Source organism: Oryctolagus cuniculus, chromosome 1 (assembly GCF_051225735.1).
Source record: "Oryctolagus cuniculus isolate XC-2025 breed Fujian yellow rabbit chromosome 1, ASM5122573v1, whole genome shotgun sequence".
Lineage (NCBI taxonomy): Eukaryota > Metazoa > Chordata > Mammalia > Lagomorpha > Leporidae > Oryctolagus > Oryctolagus cuniculus.
This window is the reverse complement of record NC_142867.1, coordinates 116,772,852-116,791,177: the sequence shown is the minus strand read 5'-3', so window position 1 is coordinate 116,791,177 and position 18,326 is coordinate 116,772,852. Positions and strand designations below refer to the sequence as shown.

At 37.3% G+C, this 18,326-nt stretch overlaps 1 protein-coding gene across 1 annotated transcript; it reads right to left on the bottom strand.

Moving 5' to 3' along the window:
• Window positions 1–6,859: 6,859 nt before the first annotated feature.
• Window positions 6,860–7,792, bottom strand: LOC100353645 (olfactory receptor 10D1B-like). The gene has a single exon (XM_008267120.2). It carries the CDS (start codon window positions 7,790–7,792, stop codon window positions 6,860–6,862), a length of 933 nt encoding a protein of 310 aa, XP_008265342.2.
• Between the last annotated feature and the right edge of the window lie 10,534 nt (window positions 7,793–18,326).

Here is an 18,326-nt window from a genome sequence, read left to right as displayed (position 1 = left end):
ATATGCTATTCAGTACAACTGAGAATGCTCTATAAACTGAAAAGTTCAGTACAAATGAGAGTTGTGATTGTGAATGGCCTTTCCATGGGAGGATAGACAAGAGTTTGAGGTCAGAGATAGAGGAAAGGGAAGGCTAATTGTTCTGTCCACATAACAAGTGTGCCCACAACAGGTCTGTCATGGAGCAGACCCTGCCAGCTTGGTGTGTCTCACCCAGTGGGTATAAAACACCAGCTCCATCAGCATAGCTATTAAAAAGGTTTAACCACCTCCCAAAGTTAAATTACTACAATATTTCATCAAAGCTAGGTAGGAATTTGTGACTTACCTGAGTATTATCATCAAGGAAAATGCTGTTGAGTTAGAACTTTAGTTTTCTAAATTACATGCATGTGCGCGCACACACACACAGAGTCACTCACAAGATACTTTTATCCTCAAACACTAACAGCCCAGCATCTTTCACACTCAGCCACAACAGTGGAGCTGATTCTGTATGAGAATTCAAGGAATATCTTTGAACAATAGCAGTTTAAGAGACACAAACAGAGCATGAAAAAGTAATCTCAGTGACCACTATTGTTCAACTGTTAAGGGGAAGTTTTATTTATAGAGGAGGGGCTGAACCTCAGAACTCACTAGGATCTTGAGGAAGTTGGTAGATGCTAGGCACTATGGAACCAAGTGCCACAGATGGCACCCTACACATGAGTCTGGCACAATTTCAGGTCCATCTTGGGCTTGGGTCACTTCAGGATGGGTGAATGAGACAGACACTGGGCATCCAGCTTGCTAGATCATCTGCCTTTTGGGAACCCCCAGGATGCACACATCTGCAGGTTGCAGGCTTGTTCTCTGGGACTCCTGACTGTTGCATCACTTCTTCAGCTAAGTGCTGAAGAAAGCAAATGGTGGGAAAATGGTGAAGGAAAAACTATGAGAGCGCAAAAAGTGGAAATTTAAAAAAAAAAAAAAAAGAAAGAAAAGAAGGCTCTGTATGATCTTGGCAAGAGAGTCAAATATTAATCAGGACAACAAAACTTCTTCCTTCTTCAGTTTCGTTCTGTACTCCTCCTTTGACAACTCTTAACTTGTAGCCTGAAGGCAAAGAAGAAATATTTTAAATCTTTGGCTTCATTTTCTAAAATCATTAAAAAAGGTGGGTAAAAGAGAACTGAGAGATGAAAAATCAAATATTGACAGAAGAAATACTCAGTGCTTGGCCACTAGACATGATGCTAGCCATTGACCTTACAAAATGACCTTTTACAGGTTGAGTAAGGGCTACTCTATTTTAAATTTCCTGAAAGTTTTTTTGTTTTTAAGATTTATTTATTTCACTTGAAAGTCACAGTTACAGGCCAGCGCCATGGCTCGCTAGGCTAATCCTCCGCCTTGTGGCGCCAGCACACCGGGTTCTAGTCCTGGTCGGGGCACCAGATTCTGTCCCCGTTGCCCCTCTTCCAGGCCAGCTCTCTGCTGTGGCCCAGGAAGGCAGTGGAGGATGGCCCGAGTGCTTAGACCCTGCACCCCATGGGAGACCAGGATAAGCACCTTGCTCCTGCCTTCGGATCAGTGCAGTGCGCTGGTTGCAGCGCGCCAGCGGCGGCCATTGGAGGGTGAACCAACAGTAAAAGGAAGACCTTTCTCTCAGTCTCTCTCTCTCACTGTCCACTCTGCCTGTCAAAAAAATAATAATAAAAAGTCACAGTTACACAGAGAGAGAAGGAGAGGCAGAGTGAAAGAGAGGGAGAGGGAGAGGGAGAGGGAGAGGGAGAGGGAGAGGGAGAGGGAGAGGGAGAGGGAGAGGGAGATTGTCCATCTGCTGGTTCACTCCCCAGATGGCCACAACGGTTGGAGCTGTGCCAATCCGAAGCCAGGAGCTAGGGGTTTCTTCCGGGTCATCTTCTACTATGGCCTGGAAAAGCCATAGCAGAGAGCTGGTTTGGAATTGCAGCTGCCAGGACTTGAACTGGCACCCACTGGCACCCAGTTCACCTGCTACACCACAGGGCCGGCACCCTGATTGAGTTTTATGGAATGCTTTCTTTTTTTTCTTTTTCTTTCATTTTTTTTTTTTTGACAGGCAGAGTGGACAGTGAGAGAGAGAGAGAGACAGAGAGAAAGGTCTTCCTTTTTCCATTGGTTCACCCCACAGTGGCCACTGCTGCCAGCGCACTGTGCTGATCTGAAGCCAGGAGCCAGGTGCTTCTCCTGGTCTCCCATGTGGGTGCAGGGCCCTCCACTGCCCTCCCGGGCCACAGCAGAGAGCTAGACTGGAAGAGGGGCAACCAGGACAGAATCCGGTGCCCCAAGCAGGACTAGAACCCGGGGTACCGCGCCGCAGGTGGAAGATTAGCCTATTGAGCCACGGCGCCGGCTGGAATGCTTTCTTGTCAGAAGACTACCTGAATTATTCTTGTTTATATGATAAATTATATGATTGACTTTTGAATCATAAATGAATATTATTTCTGGTATAATCCTGTTTCTAATGATATATTAGCTTTTTAAGTTATTGTGGGATTCAATTAACCAAAATTTTATTATGACTTCTCTACATATTTTTCATGGGAGATATTAGCCTTTAATTTTATATTCCTCCAGTATTCTAGCCTAGTGCTTGTCTAGTGCTTGTTTTAAGATAACGTTGGTCTTACTTTATGAATTGTGAAGTACTCTTCTTGTTTTATATTACATAAGAATTTGTGTTTTGTAAGGAACAGTAGAGACTATGCTAAATATTTGTGGACATATCTGTATATGACAATTGGCTTTACACATGTTAATTTTGATTTTTTTAAATTTAACTTTCCTATATTTTGGTACACTGATTTTTAAGATAATAATTATCACTCCATAGAATATTTAAATGAGATATTTAGAATATTCCATAGAATATTTAGATGAGAAAAACATTACATTAGATAGAGTGCTTAACGTTGATTGTCAGAGTATTAAATCAATTCCTCTTTTATTTAAAATTTTCTAACTGTAAAATAATATATATCTATCCAACTATCTATCTATCTATCTTCCTTATGCTCATCACCTAAGACACGGACTTACATAACACATAATTTATTTAATTTTATTTTGATATTGCCTATTCACTTCAGAACTCTTAAGAAGTTTGACTTTAGAGCCGGCTCTCTGACATAGTGTTTTAAGCCTCCAGCTGCAGCAGCAGTATCCCATATGGGCACTGTTTTGGGACCAGATACTCCACTTCTAATCCTGCTCCCTGCTAATGGCCTGGGAAAACAGTGGAAGATGGACCAAGTCCTTGGGCCCCTGCACCCATGTAACAGACCCAGAAAAAAGCTCCTGGATCCCGGCTTTGGATCAGCCCAGCTCCAGCCATTGTGGCCATTGCAGTAGTGAACCAGCAAATGGAAGACCTCTCTCTACGTCTCTCCCTCTGTCTGTGGCTCTGTCTCCCTGATGAAAAGGTTGACCTCATAGAATTATATAAATAAGAAATTGGTGAAAAGATTTATGACATTTATTCTGGCTTCAGTTTCATTTGATGCATGCATTAGTGTTTCAGATATAATCAGTAAATTCCTAAGAAGAAAAGCTTGAATTTGAATGAGAAAGATTCCATCTTTAATTATAGTTCCATTGACATAAGATTTTGGGGGACATTACTTAACATAGACTCAGCTGCCACATCTGGAAGAAATTTGGATTAAAATACACTTTTTGGTTATGTAGTGGTTTAATATGAAAGCGTATATGAAAGTCTGAGGGAGAACTTTTGGTACGTTTTCAGAAACTAAATAATAGGATTTATTTTGTCCCTGTCCTCTATAGAATTGGTTATAATAGTAATAATCATACCATTACTCTATTTTACATATTACTTTTTGAGTTTAACATGCCTCATTTAACAAATTCTGTTAACTACTTTATTTATTTATAACAAAATAAGCTCTCTTGATAGGTAAAATCAGTAAGAGAATAAGAGCGATCTACTAGTTTGGAGCAAGTATTTTAAATAATCTTAGGAGCGAGTACTAAGGAGATTTCAAATAGGTAGATGAGCAATGATAGTGATGGATGATGGGTTCAAATGGATGTCTGAGAAGACAGATGGCATTATGGCTACAAGAGTTTGGCTCCAAGAGTTAATTAATTAAGACTTCATGTCAAGGAAGAGAGTGAAGATAATGCCAACTAATGGAGTCTGGAGATAAGTGTTGGGAGTGTAGTCCCTTGAAGTTCTGGTGCAGAAGAAAGAATTCTAGTTTATAAAGAGTTGGAGCTGAAAATGAAGATAAACACTTAAGTCTAGGTATACAGTACAGAGTGGCCCTATCTACAAAGAAGAGGATAACAGGAAGTTGCTTTTGTCATAAGAAAGAAGACAAGAATGCAATTACAGAAATTTACATCTTTTTGGTGGCTTCTAAAAACAAAAAGCTAACACTACAGGTTCTCTAGGCACAGGAATAAGACAGGAGAAACTCCTATCTTGGGGCAAATGTGTTAGAGACACAAGCCACAAATAATTACACATACATAATAAATTTTCCACTAATGACAGGTATTAAAAACAAAAAAAAATGTATGGCAAGATAAATGGAAAAGGTGTGATGGAGGGTGGATGTTTTGACAGTATGGTTGGAGCAGGGATTAGACAGAGGAGCTTGATAGGTCAGGGTCTTTAGAATGTGCCTATTACTGATTGATTTATGCTGTTGCTCTACTTCCCTGCCTACTTCTCTTTACTGGATTTTACCTAAATCAGAGCTCCATCCAAAAGTTTTTGTTGAATGAATAGAGAACATGACTACTACTACATTTTCTTTATTTAAAATTTTCATTTATTTATTTTCAATTTATTTGAAAGGCAGAGAGACAGATGGAGAAAGATCTTCCATCCAGTGGTTTACTCCCCAAATGTGCACAACATTCAGGGCTGGAGTAGGCCACGTGTAGTAGCCCAGAACTTCATCTGGGTCTCCCATGTGGGTGGCAGGGACACAAGTACTTCAGCTATCATCTGCTGCCTCTCAGGGTGTTTGTTAACAGGAAGCTGGATCAGAAGCTGAGTACCCAGGACTGAAACACACACTCTTACATAGGATGTGAGACTCCCAAGAGTTGACTTACCAGCTTGTACCAAACACCTTCCACATGTTTTCTCTATTTCACAAATTCCCATTAAATGACATATATTGTGACTATTAAAGTAGTTTCACATGAATGGTTATAAGAAAAACATGCTCTCAAAATTCTGGAGATTTTTAAAAGGTACAAAATAACTGAAAGATACAAGGAGACTGAGGTTCTGCTTCATCAACTGCAACAACAACAACAAAGCATCTGGGTTCCAGACCTTCAGCTGTGCAGTAAAAGAACTGTCAACTCTACTTTCAGTCCCGGTTGAGTCTATTTTGTCCTTACCCTTCCTGAGTCTACCTAATTTTTGCTTTTGGAAAATGATTTGCCAAAACTAATTCTGCCACTGTGGAATGGAGGCTGTCAAGTCTTATTCAAAGGATAGAGAAGTGAGAACCTGACTGCTTGAAATAAGAAGTTTTCTCATAGAAATTTATATTTGATGTGGGTCTTGAATGTTAGGAATGCTGTTGTCTAGCTAAAAGAGAATGTAAACTGAGAGAATAAAAGGAACAGAGCTTAAGATTAGAGAGTAGGAAGCAGCGTTCTCTTCAGAAGTTTGCATGGCTCACTAGTCCAATCCGAGACTCAGACACAATATTGTCATCAGTTCAGTCTGGCAGATCCCCTGGCTGAACTCTGATTCTGCAAAGAACCAAGTGAGGGGACACTCACCTCTGACTGCCCCTTCCCTCCCTGTCTGCACCCTTTCTTCCTACCACTCTTTCCTTCCCCATCATGTCTTTTTCTCCCCATCATGCTCTTCTCATCAGCCTTTTTTCTTCCTGTCTTCACCTTTTCTTCCTAATCTCCTTCCTTGTCGTCACTCCCTTGTTTCTCATCATTCCCTTCTGACTCTGTGTTTTTTCCCATCAAATTGTGCTCTAGATTTTAATGGCACGCTTCTTATGGCAAACTCAAGTGGAAAAGACAAAGGAATGTGAAGGAGAAGAAACTAAAGTCAAAGTCTTTCTGTGAGCAGAACCCACAAAACTGTAAAATAGTAGCTTTGACTTCACCATGACACTTGGCTGTACTAGAGATCACAAAGCCAAACAAAATTTTCTAATACTGAAAGAAAGATAAAAACAGAGTAAGTCACCTCTTCACGTATTCTACATATCTACTTTCTCCACATTCTGCCTTTCTCTCGCTCTTTTTCTGTTGCCACAGTATCCAGCTGGACTTGCTTCCAGGTCCAAGACCAACAGACACCTTTTGTAGGTGACATAGAACACTAGCTCCTCTGATTCATTCATTAGAGATCTTAGCTTCCTTGCATAAATCCTTTTCGTTTACATAACTTTGTTGTGTTTCAGAAGTCACAGGATACAACCTGAAGCCATTTGCTTGTCACTCTATTAAGTAATTGCATGCCATCAAATGAGGACTCATTCAATGCAGACATTTGAGGGGATAATTCCTTAATACTGCCAGTGAAGATTAGGAAGTGAAACACTAAGGAGAAAGAAACAAAAGAGAGAATGTAGGAGTAGGAATATACATAAGGAAAATGAAGAGACGGTTCAGTATATTTCCACAACTGGGGAGAAATAATCATTCTTCTGTACAAGTATTTATTAGTTATGTGATTGTAATTTATGTCTTTAAGTCTTACCTTCCTCACTGTCAAAGGAGGCAGTGGTAATATCTGTGCTCTCTATTGCAAAAAGGAAACATCTTTTGTAAGCGAAATGGCATATTAATGTGTTAAGTACTGATCCTCTCTCCATCACTTGTCAGAAAAGGATGCCGCCTCCCGTAGCACCTTTCTCAGAGAATATTTTACTTCCTTGTTTCTTAAGCTATAGATCAAAGGGTTCAGCATGGGAGTAACCAGGTTATTCAGTATCTGAACAGTTGCATTAAGCCAGGGATTAGGAGTGGGTTGCAGGTAGATAAGGACCACTGGCATGAAGGAGAGAAGGATGGCGGTGAGGTGGGCACTGCAGGTGGAGAAGGCACGGCGTCGGCCCTCTTTAGATCGAATTCGAAGAATTGAGGCAACAATGCAGCTGTAGGAGGTGAGGATGAGAAGGAAGCAGCTGAGGGGCATGAGGCCCACGCTGATGAACCCCACCATCTCCAGGGATGAGGTATCTGCACAAGCCAGCTTCAGCATCACTGGGATATCACAGAAGTAATAGTCCACATCATTGGGGCCACAGTAGGGCAATTGGAAGGTGAGAGTGGTTAGAAAGGTGGCCTGAACACAGCCAAACAATGAGGTCCCAGTGGCCAGGATGGCACACACTCTGTGACTCATGATGATCGTGTATCGCAGAGGGTAACATATGGCAACAAAGCGGTCGTAGGCCATCACTGTGTACAGGAAACACTCGGTGCAGCCCAGGAAATGGTAGAAGAAGAGCTGGGACACACAGCCTGCATAGGAGATGGTGCGGCTGTTCCCTGAGAGGTAGAACAACATCTTGGGGGAACTCACAGAAGGGAAAAATATATCGCATACAGACAGTTTGCACAGGAAGAAGTACATAGGAGTGTGAAGCCGAGTGGAGGAAACAATTGCTAGTAGGATGAGCAAGTTCCCCAGAAGGGTGAAGATGTAGAAGGACAAAAACAGGACAAACAGCATGGTCTCCAGACCCTCTGTGTGTGGGATGCCCAGCAGGATAAACTCGGCCACCATCGAGACATTCCTCATTTTTGTCAGAATGTTGGACTTCAAAAGAGAGCACAAGATTCCGTAATGTGAGGCCTTATGTCATACTGAGGAGCAATCTGTTGGATGTGTTGGTTTCATATTTTAGCAATCAACAGTCAACCTTCTGATGTAGGGACAGATCTATATAAAAACACAAGGACAATGCAAACTTAACTAGATTCTGGAAATTTGATTTTGACCAAACTGGATAAGGATATAAAAATCTATCTTTCATGCACATTATAATTAACACACATTTTTCTCAAGGGAATCTGACAGAAGGTGCTTCTGTCATCAAAGAGTATGAGAGAATCTCTATTTTATTTCTATGTTTCTAAAATTCCAGATGTGCCTCAACAGTAGGACCCATTTAGGAACTATGTGATAGCTGTAAGATAAATGAAAATCTGGAGAAAAAGTTTCAGTTTTTGGAGAAAGAATTCATGCATGGAATGGTGTGTTTGTGTACAACTGTGTATTTTGAGAGTGTGTATATGTCTGTAGACTAAGGAGAGAGTTGTGGAAGGGAACAAAGCCAGGCTCACTGCTCGACTGTACATATGCAATGGACCCAAAGGCGTATCACAAAGCTTTTGAGCAATGAACTGAAATTCAAAATATCAAATAGGTCTTCTACTAACATCTGAGTGGCGCATTTGAAGGACAAAAACAGTGCAGGCTTTGGGAATTGAATTGACATTGGAAATGTTACCCACAGAAGGTAATAAAAACTACTTGTCTGATGCTAACTGAATTGACAGTTTGTTAAAGTAAACACAAACACAGACACACACATACACACACACACGCACACACATGTAAATAAAATCAAATTTCTCCCAGTAATTTTAACAGGATCCAAGGTCTAATATCATAACATGAAACATGTCCAGATTAAAATCTGAAATTATTCAACAAGTAACAAGAACACACAAGAAATATAATCCATTCTCAAGAGAAAAGATTCAACAGATACTAACTCTAAGAGGAGCCAGATATTGGAAATTGCCAAAAATTTTGTATCATCTACTACAACTACGTTCCATGAGGTATAGCTAAGTCCATTTGAAATGAATGGAAATATGGTAGTTTTTGGCAGAGAAATGTAAAGTTACGAAACATGAAGGAGATAGAAATTTTAGTGCTGAAAAATGTTGTTCATGCTTAGAAAAGTAGATATATTTAATACCACCTCCTGGGCATTTCTTGTGATTCAGTCACTGGTAGCTCTGAGGGAGCAATTAAAGTTAAACACATTTACCATGCAAAATACTATATCCCCTTTTTAAGTCTGCTTTCTAAAGAATGGACACTAATCCTGATCTCAATGCTTCATGTTAAGGACTATCTTTATTTTCCTATTGCTTACATGTTTAAGTCTTTTCAGGTGGGACATCCTAACACCTTCACTCGGTTATATAAACGTTTCAAGTACTATGTAGATATGAACAATGAGCATCATTATTTAAGAAGTTAATAACTATTACACTTAGTGAAATAAGCCAGTTCCAAAAAGACAACTACCCTATGTTTCCCCTGATCTCTGGCAACTAATAGAGAACCTAAAATGTAATGTATAGGAGTGAAATTGACATTTTGAAATTCAGTGATTGTTTACAGCCCTTGTTTCTATTTTCAGGAATAGTCTTTTTTTTATTTCACACTATTTGATCAACACATTGCTTAGTATAGGGGTAAACTTATGAATGTAAACTGAAAATAGATCTTTGTAAAAATTAGGAGTGGGAATGGGAGAGAGAGGGGAAGAGGGTGGGAGCATGAGTGAGAGGGAGGGTAGGGTGGGAAGAATCACTGTGTAAATCCATATATATGAAATTTGTATACCTTAAATAAAATTTTAAAATAATTTAACGAATAATAAATTATTCCTTAATTGTGTCCATATTGTAAATGCATCTTAAAAGTATCATTAATAAACTATGCTCATTAAAAGAAAGATTATAAATTGGCTAAGTAGCAAGACACCCCATGTGGAAATGATTTAATACAAATAATAGTTCATATTGACTGAATATATGCAAGGTACTATAAAAAAATTTAGAGTCTCTTTTTTTTTAAACCAGGTCTCAGAAAAATCTTGCTAATTAGGAGAGGAAACTCAGGCAGAAAGTGATTTAATAACTTGATCATACATCTGCAAAAAGACTGAGCTATGATTCCAATCCAGTTCTGATTCCAGGAACAATAATTCTAACACTTCTTCTGTAAGAGCACCATAGCAATTTTGTTTGGAGAGGCAAAGACATCATACCCAGTTTCTAATACTTGAAAAGCTATTATGTGGATTTGTTGTGTGCTTTTCCATGGTTAATGAACAGTGAAAAGTTGTGGGAGATAATTTTTTAAGAAACAGTTTTATATCAGTATAGGAAAAAATTTCTATGAGGTAAATTACCTTGCGAAGATTTCACAATGATACAGATATCTTTAAAACAATAAAAAATCATGACTATAGCTATAGTAACCACAATAATGGCAATTTGATACCATTTTTAATATTTTTCTTAAAAAAGAGAGGTGTATAGCATAGAGAAGTCCAGAATGTTGCTGAAGGAAACTGCCTTAGGATGGTAGGAACTTGTTGGGATGCTTCTATATAAAGTTCATAGTTAAGGAACATATATAAAAAAATTAAGTTATATTGAAAAATATGTCTAGATATTGAATGCTTTATGTACACTAATTCTTTTAATTCTCACTACAGCTCCATGAGACAAGTAGTCTTACTTTCCATTTTACATTGGGCCGGCAGTGTGGCGCAGTGGGTTAACACCCTGGCCTGAAGTGCTGGCATCCCATTTGGGTGCCTGTTCGAGTCCCAGCTGTTCCTCTTCCAATCCAGCTCTCTGCTATGGCCTGAGAAAGCAGTAGAAGATGGCCCAAGTCCTTGGGCCCCTGCAACCACTTGGGAGACCCAGAAGAAGATCCTGGCTCCTGGCTTCGGATTGGCACAGCTCTGGCCATTGTGGCCAATAGGGGAGTGAACCAAAATGGAAGATCTCTCTTTCTCTCTCTCTGCCTCTCCTCTTTCTGTGTAACTCTGATTTTCAAATAATTAAACAAATCTTTAAAAAAATAAAATTGAAAAAGAGAGGTGTATAGCATACAGAAGTCCAGAATGTTGCTGAAGGAAACTGCCTTAGGATGGTAGGAGCTTGTTGGGAGCTTTTATATAAAGTTCATAGTTAAGGAACATATATAAAAAATTGAGTTATATTGAAAAGTATATCCAGATATTGAATGATTTATGTACACTAATTCTTTTAGTTCTTACTACAGCTCCATATTTTCCATTTTACATTAGAAAACTAAGGCATTGTGGCTTAGAGGGCTTATCTGCCACTTTGGATGCCTATAACCACAGCATAGTGTTCGGGGTCAAGTCCCATCTCAGCATCCAATTAGGCTCCTGTTAACATGCTTGAGAGGCAGCAGATGATGGCCCAGGTACTTAGGTTCCTGTCACCTATGTGGGAGACCTGGATGGAGTTGCTGGTTCCTGGCTTTGACCTGGCCCAGCTTTGGTTCTTGTAGGCATTTGGAGAGTGAATCAAAGGAGGTTAGATTCTGTCACTCTCTCTCTCCCACTCTCTGTCACTCTACCTTTCAAATAACTCATAAAAATCAATCAATAAATAAAAAGTTTATAAAAGGAAACTAAGGCACAAAAATTTAAGTCAACTGATCGAATTCTTATACATCTTAGTGGTTGGAATTGGGTCCCAAACATAGAAAAGTAGGAGTGCTTTTCTGGTTAGTTATTAATTCTAACTCTTAGTACTTATAAATAATGTTGCATCAATTAATTTTTATAATGCCTTATTCTTACAATGGACTTTTGTGCTATTGTAATTCTCACAAAATCCTTATAGAATTATACTTACTGCCTCCATATTTCAGATGTGTATGCTGAAACTTAGTGTATTAAAAACTCCTTAAACAATATAGTGAAAAAGAAGTCATACCCAAATCTCCTGACTCCAAACTCAGCTTTCTTTACACTTCACTTTCACAGCTACCAAAAATTCTTCACACATGAAGGAATTATTCCTATGTGAGGGGAAAAATCACTTTCTCCAGATTTGGGGAAGTCTTTCTGGCACCATCACAGCCAAATAACTGTCTTTATTTTCTGTTTACTGAACAGTTTATGGCACCAAATTGTAACTCAAGAAAGGGAAGCAAATCTCCCAAGATCATATTACATTGGATTCAATAGGTCCCAGAGCCACAGAGTAATTTCACAGCATGAAGGTGATTCCCAAGAGCATATCTCAGAGTATGGTGTAATGTGAAGGAAAATTTCCATCATACCTGCTTCATTCAGAAGTAGAAGCGTCGACCCTTGTTTAATTTCAAATTTAGAGTTCTGACATTCATCAAGCTTGTAGACCAACATGGCTAGACCAAAACTTCACACCAAGTGATAGATTCCACTTCTTTAAAGGGAAGATGAAATTGTATTCCTTTAAGTCCATGTATGAGTATTTTTAGTAACATAAAAGCATTCATATAAAAATAGCTTTTCACAGACTACTTGTGCCTGTGTTGGTAGAGGACTGGAATAATAAATGATCATTTTCCTAAAGAAATCAAAGAGGAAAAGAGGTAAGCATGACCTTTAGAACTCCAATAGCAAACATGAAAGAATGGAATGTAAGTCAAGGTGGAAAGATAATTTTTACAAGATTCAGTAGATCCATAGGAAAATACTCCAAAAGCTTAGATTTAGATTAAGTGCTTAATTTAGGTATTGTGGTTGGTGGTAGATTTCCAAGTCATTCTGCATAAAGAAAGACCCTTTTAGATGCTGGACTCATACCCTGGTTCTCCTTTACTTGGGTTAATAAAGAATCTCTGAATAACAAAAAGAAGACTGAGACTGATTGGACATGATCATCTTAGGAGATACTATTTCATTCTGGATGCAATTTATAGTAGTTAAATGCAATATCTATTGCACAGTTCAGAAAAAAAACACATGTCAATTATTATTACATTAACCCATCTTTCCCAAATGCCTCCCGTTCTTTAATAATAAAAAATAAATAGCTAACATCATTGACAAAAGAAGGAGAAGAGACAACTTCTGGTGTTCACCCTTTTTCTACTTTTCACATTTCATAACCTGTAATACCTCACATTTAACAACATATCCAATAATTTCAAATATAATAGATCGATAATAATTTTAATATACAATCACTAGTACAACCTTTTAATAGAAAATGCTATCAATTATATTTTTCATATATGAATTAGAGGTCAATTAGTTTATTCTCAAAAGACTCAATATGTATTCCAAAAATTTTTGAAGTTCACAGAGATTTCATTACATAATAAAAATTTGCGATGAATATGATTGACCTAACACAATTCCTTTGTTGGAATGGGAAAATTGAAAAAATGTTCAAAATCTCACATCCACTAGTGCATTTTAGTTCACTTTTATCAGAATATTAAAGTTACCATCTCATCACATAAAATTTTGGGGGGCCCCTTCAATTTGTTAAGATTTATTTATTTCCTTAAAAGGCAGAGAGACACAGAGAAAGGGAGAGACATAGAGAGACAGATCTTTCATTTGCTTGTTCACTCCCTAAATGGCCATGACAGCTAGAGCTGGGCCAGGTAGAAGCCAGGAGCCAAGTACTCCATCTCGTATTCCATACAAGTGACAGGTACCAAGCACTCGGGCTTTCATCCCCTACCTTTCCAATGAAATTGTCCAGAAGGCAGGTGGGAATTGTAATAGCCAGGACTGTCACTCTGATATGCAATGCTGGTATCATAAATATCAGCTTAACCCATTGCACCACAATGCTGGTCCCATTCTTCATTGCTTTTGGATACCACTGAGTTATCAGTAAACAAAGAAATTACATATGTTAGTCTGCGTAACTTTCAGAGTTGTAACAGACTTCATGGAATCCATGATGATTTCTGCATCACAAGAAGTAAGAAAACACAAGCCCAGTATCAGGAAACACATTTTCAAAACATTTTATGTTAGTTAATCCTCTTCATATATCAAAACCCCCTTCAAAATTCACTTACAGTTCATCTCTTTCTCATAACAGCAAGTAATTAACCCTCAAAAGTCCAATGGAGACTTCTGATTCCTTGTCCAGCTCATAGAAAATTCAAGTAATTACTCTATCCTAACAACAGGTAAAAACTTAAATAAACTGAAAAATTAACAGCTTTTCTTTGATCCACCAGAGAGGTAAGATTACAGAGCAAATTGTTGCTCCTGAGATTAGAGATACAGACATGTGAATACACAGAATGTCAACTTACTGGAGCAGAAATCTGTAAGTAGAAACTTCCATAGGAACCAGTGCAAGAGTAGAAAAAGTAAGTAGTAATTGATAAATTGGTGAAAGCTCAGTGTGGACAAGTCTAAGAATAAAAACTCAAGAACCAGTTTTAGAAGGGTTCCCACACCTGTGAGTTTTGCTTTCAGGGTTTTCCTTAGCTTCAGAGAAAAATCTTCTCAGACTTCCATTAATTGGAGAGAAAAAGGAACCGATTAAAAACTACACCACAGCATTCTATTCTTAGTAAGTCTGTTCTCAGCAGATATTATTGAACCAGAACCCAACTTGCCACAGTTTACCAGAACCTAACTGACTTGGAGGAAAGAAAATACCCAATTCCAGTTGGCTTTAGACTTCTGTAATAGAAAGGAAAAAATCTCAGTTCTCATTGCCTTGATCCATTCCGTCCTTCCTGGGCAGAATCTCACTACAGATTCAGACTTAATCATAGGAATATGGAATGGTTCCCTTCCCCCTACATCAATGATTATTAATAGCCTGTTCCCAAAATGTTTCTTTTTTTCTATATCATTATGTCCAGCTATCAAGTAAATAAAATACCAGTCATATCAAAAATTATATTTAAAAAAGAGCCAGAATCAGTCCAGACTCAGATATGGCAGGGATGCCATTTGTTTATTTATTTTGACTATTACTCATTTTTATTGGCAGTGATTATATACAATCATGGGGTGCAGTGCAAAATTTCAGTACCTGTATATAATGTGTACTGATCAAATCATGGTGATCTATGTTTTATCTCTTCGACTTATATTGTGATTGAAGCATTGGAACTCCTCTCCATTTGCTCATAAAACACTCCGTAGGACATTTTGTGGGATAGGTAGCTTGCAAATATTTTTTCCCATTCTGTTGGGATGTCTCTTCATTTTATTGACCATTTCCTTTATGGTGCAGAAGCTTCTGAGTTTTATATAATTTCATGTATCTAGTTTGGTTTATTTGCCTGTACATTAGGGGTCTTATCCAAGAAGTCATCACCTACACCAATGTCTTGACGTGTTTCTCCTGCATTTTCTTTCAGTAACTTTATAGTCTCAAGTCTTAAATTCATGTCTTTGATCCATCTTGAGTTGATAGTATAGGTCTAATTTCATTCTTCTACAAATATACATGCAGTTTTGCCAGAACCATTTATTGAAGAGATTATCTTATTCCCATTTATTTTCTGGGCACTTTTGTCAACAATCAGTTGGCTGTATTTACACAGATCTGGGCTCTGTATTCTGTTCCATTGATCTATGTGTTGGTTTTTATGCCAGGACCATGTTGTTTTAATTAGAATAGCTTTGTAGTATGGTTTCAACTCAAATATTACGTTTTTTTCTTTCTTTCACCTTTCTCTTTCTTTTTTCTTTTGTATTCCTTTGGGTCATTTTGGCTATTCTTGGTCTTTTGTGGTTCCATATGAATCTTAACATTGTTTTTTTCTGATTCTGGAAAAAATGCCATTGCTACCTTGATAGAGACTGCATTCTATGCATAGAAAGCTTTGGGTCTCATGGGTTTTTAAACAATATTATTTTTTTCAAACCATGCATATGGAATTGATCCACTTTTGTAAACGCTTTGTGACTTCTTTTATCTGCATTTTGTAATTTTCATTGCAGAGATCTTTCACTTGTTTCATTAAGTTTATTCCCAAATATTTTATTTTTGTGGATATTGAAGCAATCATCTCTTTCTTGACTTCTCTTTCAGTAACTTCATAACTGGTGGATAAAAATGTTACCATTTCTCAAACATCAATTTTTTGATATTTAACTTTCTTTATCTGTTTTAAAAGCTTTTAAGTATAGTATTTAGACTTTTTCATGTATTTAATTATGTCATCAGCAAATATGAATATTTAGACTTCCTTCTTTTCAATTTGGGTATTGTTTATTTCTTTCTCTTCCCTAATTGTATAATAATACTTTTAATACTTTATTGAATAAAAATGGTGAAATGGACATCTGACTTGGTCCCTATCTTAGGGGAAATGCTCTTAGTTTTTGCCAATTCATTATGATTTTGACTATGGGCTTGTTGTATGTAGCCTTTTTATTTTGAGGTATGATCTTTCTATTCCTAATTTGCTGAGAGTTCTTTTACCATGGTGGGATATTGAATGTTAATCAGAGCTTTTTATGCATCTATTGAGATTTTCATATGCTTTTAGTCCTTCATTCTATTTGATTTATGCTTATGGATTTGAAAATGCCAAATCATTTTTGCATTCCTTGGATAAATCCCATTTTATCTTGGTGGGACTTGGTTTGATAATATTTTATTAAAAATTTTTACTAGAATGTTCATCAAGAATATTGGTCTATAGTTGCGTTTTTGTATAGTGTCTTCATTTGGTTTTGGAATCGTGTATTTCTAGCTCATAAAATGAATCTGGCAGAGTGCTATCCTTTTCCTGTTTCTGTTCAGATTAGTTCTTCCATAAGTATTTTTTAGAATTCAGTTTTAAAGTCATCAGACACTGGACTTTTCTTTGATGTGAATTATTTTAATTTTTAAAAATGTATATAAAGGAATTTTAAAAATCATATATACAGTTTTAAAAACATGCTAATTCTTACCCTAATTTCCATTCCTCCCTCACTTCCACCTTTCCTCCTCCTTCCTTCCTCATTTTTCTTTTAATTTTTATAATTACATACTTTAATTTACTTTATAATCACAAGCTTAATAAATGATTACTGCTTTATTGTGAATCCTTTTTTGATTTTTCATATCTTCTTGATTTAATCTTGGCAAATCGCATATGTTCAGGAATTTATCCATTTCTTAAGGATGTTCGAACTCATTAGCACATAATTCTTCATAGTAGTATCTTATGATTCTTTGAAATGTCTTTTCCATCTCTAAATTTATTTCTTTAATTTTTCTTCTCCTCTTCTTTGTTAGTTTGTTTAAAGGTTTGTCTATTCAATCCTTCCAAAAAATGAACCTCGTATTTTGTTGATCACATAGTTGATTTAGTTGAAATTTCATTTATTTCTGCTCTGTATATTTTACTGCATCCTGATAATTTGGGATTTGATTTGATCATGTTTTCTAAGTCTGTGAGTATGTAGTTAAATTTATTTAAAATATTACTTTTAAATGAATAACATTTTATGAAAGTCCCTCTTGTTACTGTTTTTCCTATATTCCACAATTTTGACATGTTGTGATTGTGTTTTCATTCAAGAATTTTTTTTTATTTCTGTTTAAATTTCTTCAATAGTTCACTGGACATCCTAGAGCATGTTGTTCAGTTTCCATGAATTTGTAAAGTTTCTAGTGGTCTTTTACTTTCATTCCACTGTGGTCTTAGAAGACATATGGTACTATTTTGATTTTTAAAATGTAGCCAGATTTGGCAGGTGCCACGGCTCACTAGGCTAATCCTCCTCCTTGCGGCGCTGGCACACCGGGTTCTAGTCCCAGTCGGGGCGCTGGATTCTTTTCCGGTTGCCCCTCTTCCAGGCCAGCTCTCTGCTGTGGCCAGGGAGTGCAATGGAGGATGGCCCAAGTCCTTGGGCCCTGCACCCCATGGGAGACCAGGATAAGTACCTGGCTCCTGCCATCGGATCAGCGCAGTGCTGTGGCCGCGCGCCGGCCACGGTGTCCATTGGAGGGTGAACCAACGGCAAAGGAAAACCTTTGTCTCTGTCTCTCTCTCTCACTGTCCACTCTGCCTGTCAAAAATAATAAATAAGTAAATAAAAAATAAAAATAAGTAAAAAAAATATGTAGCCGGATTTGATTTGTGGACTACCATCTGTTTTAAAAACTTTTTCATGTGCTGATGAGAAGATATGTATTCGTAACTGTTGGCTCAAATGCCTCCTAAACACCTTGTTTATTTTATGACATGGTTCCACATGATGTGTCTGTGCTGATTCACTGTGTGAATGATGTGTCTATTGATGATATTTGTGTTTTGAAGCTCTCAACTATCATTGTATTAGAGTTTATCTCTGCTTTTACTTTTTTTTTAACTGAATACAAAGACTTTATTAAGAAGGCTTTGAACTCAAAAAATAAAACTCTGAATACACTTTTAATCCTTAAATCTGATCAGCAAATATATAATCAGTAATTTAGCTGTGTAAGATTAAACGTCCATTATTTATTTAAAATAAAATATATTTTAGTTCTCAAAATTTATTCCTAAAGTACATATTTCCCTATAA

Excerpts from the sequence above, each read along its gene's own strand:
- LOC100353645 (XM_008267120.2), bottom strand. The coding sequence starts at position 7,792 with ATGAGGAATGTCTCGATGGTGGCCGAGTTTATCCTGCTGGGCATCCCA.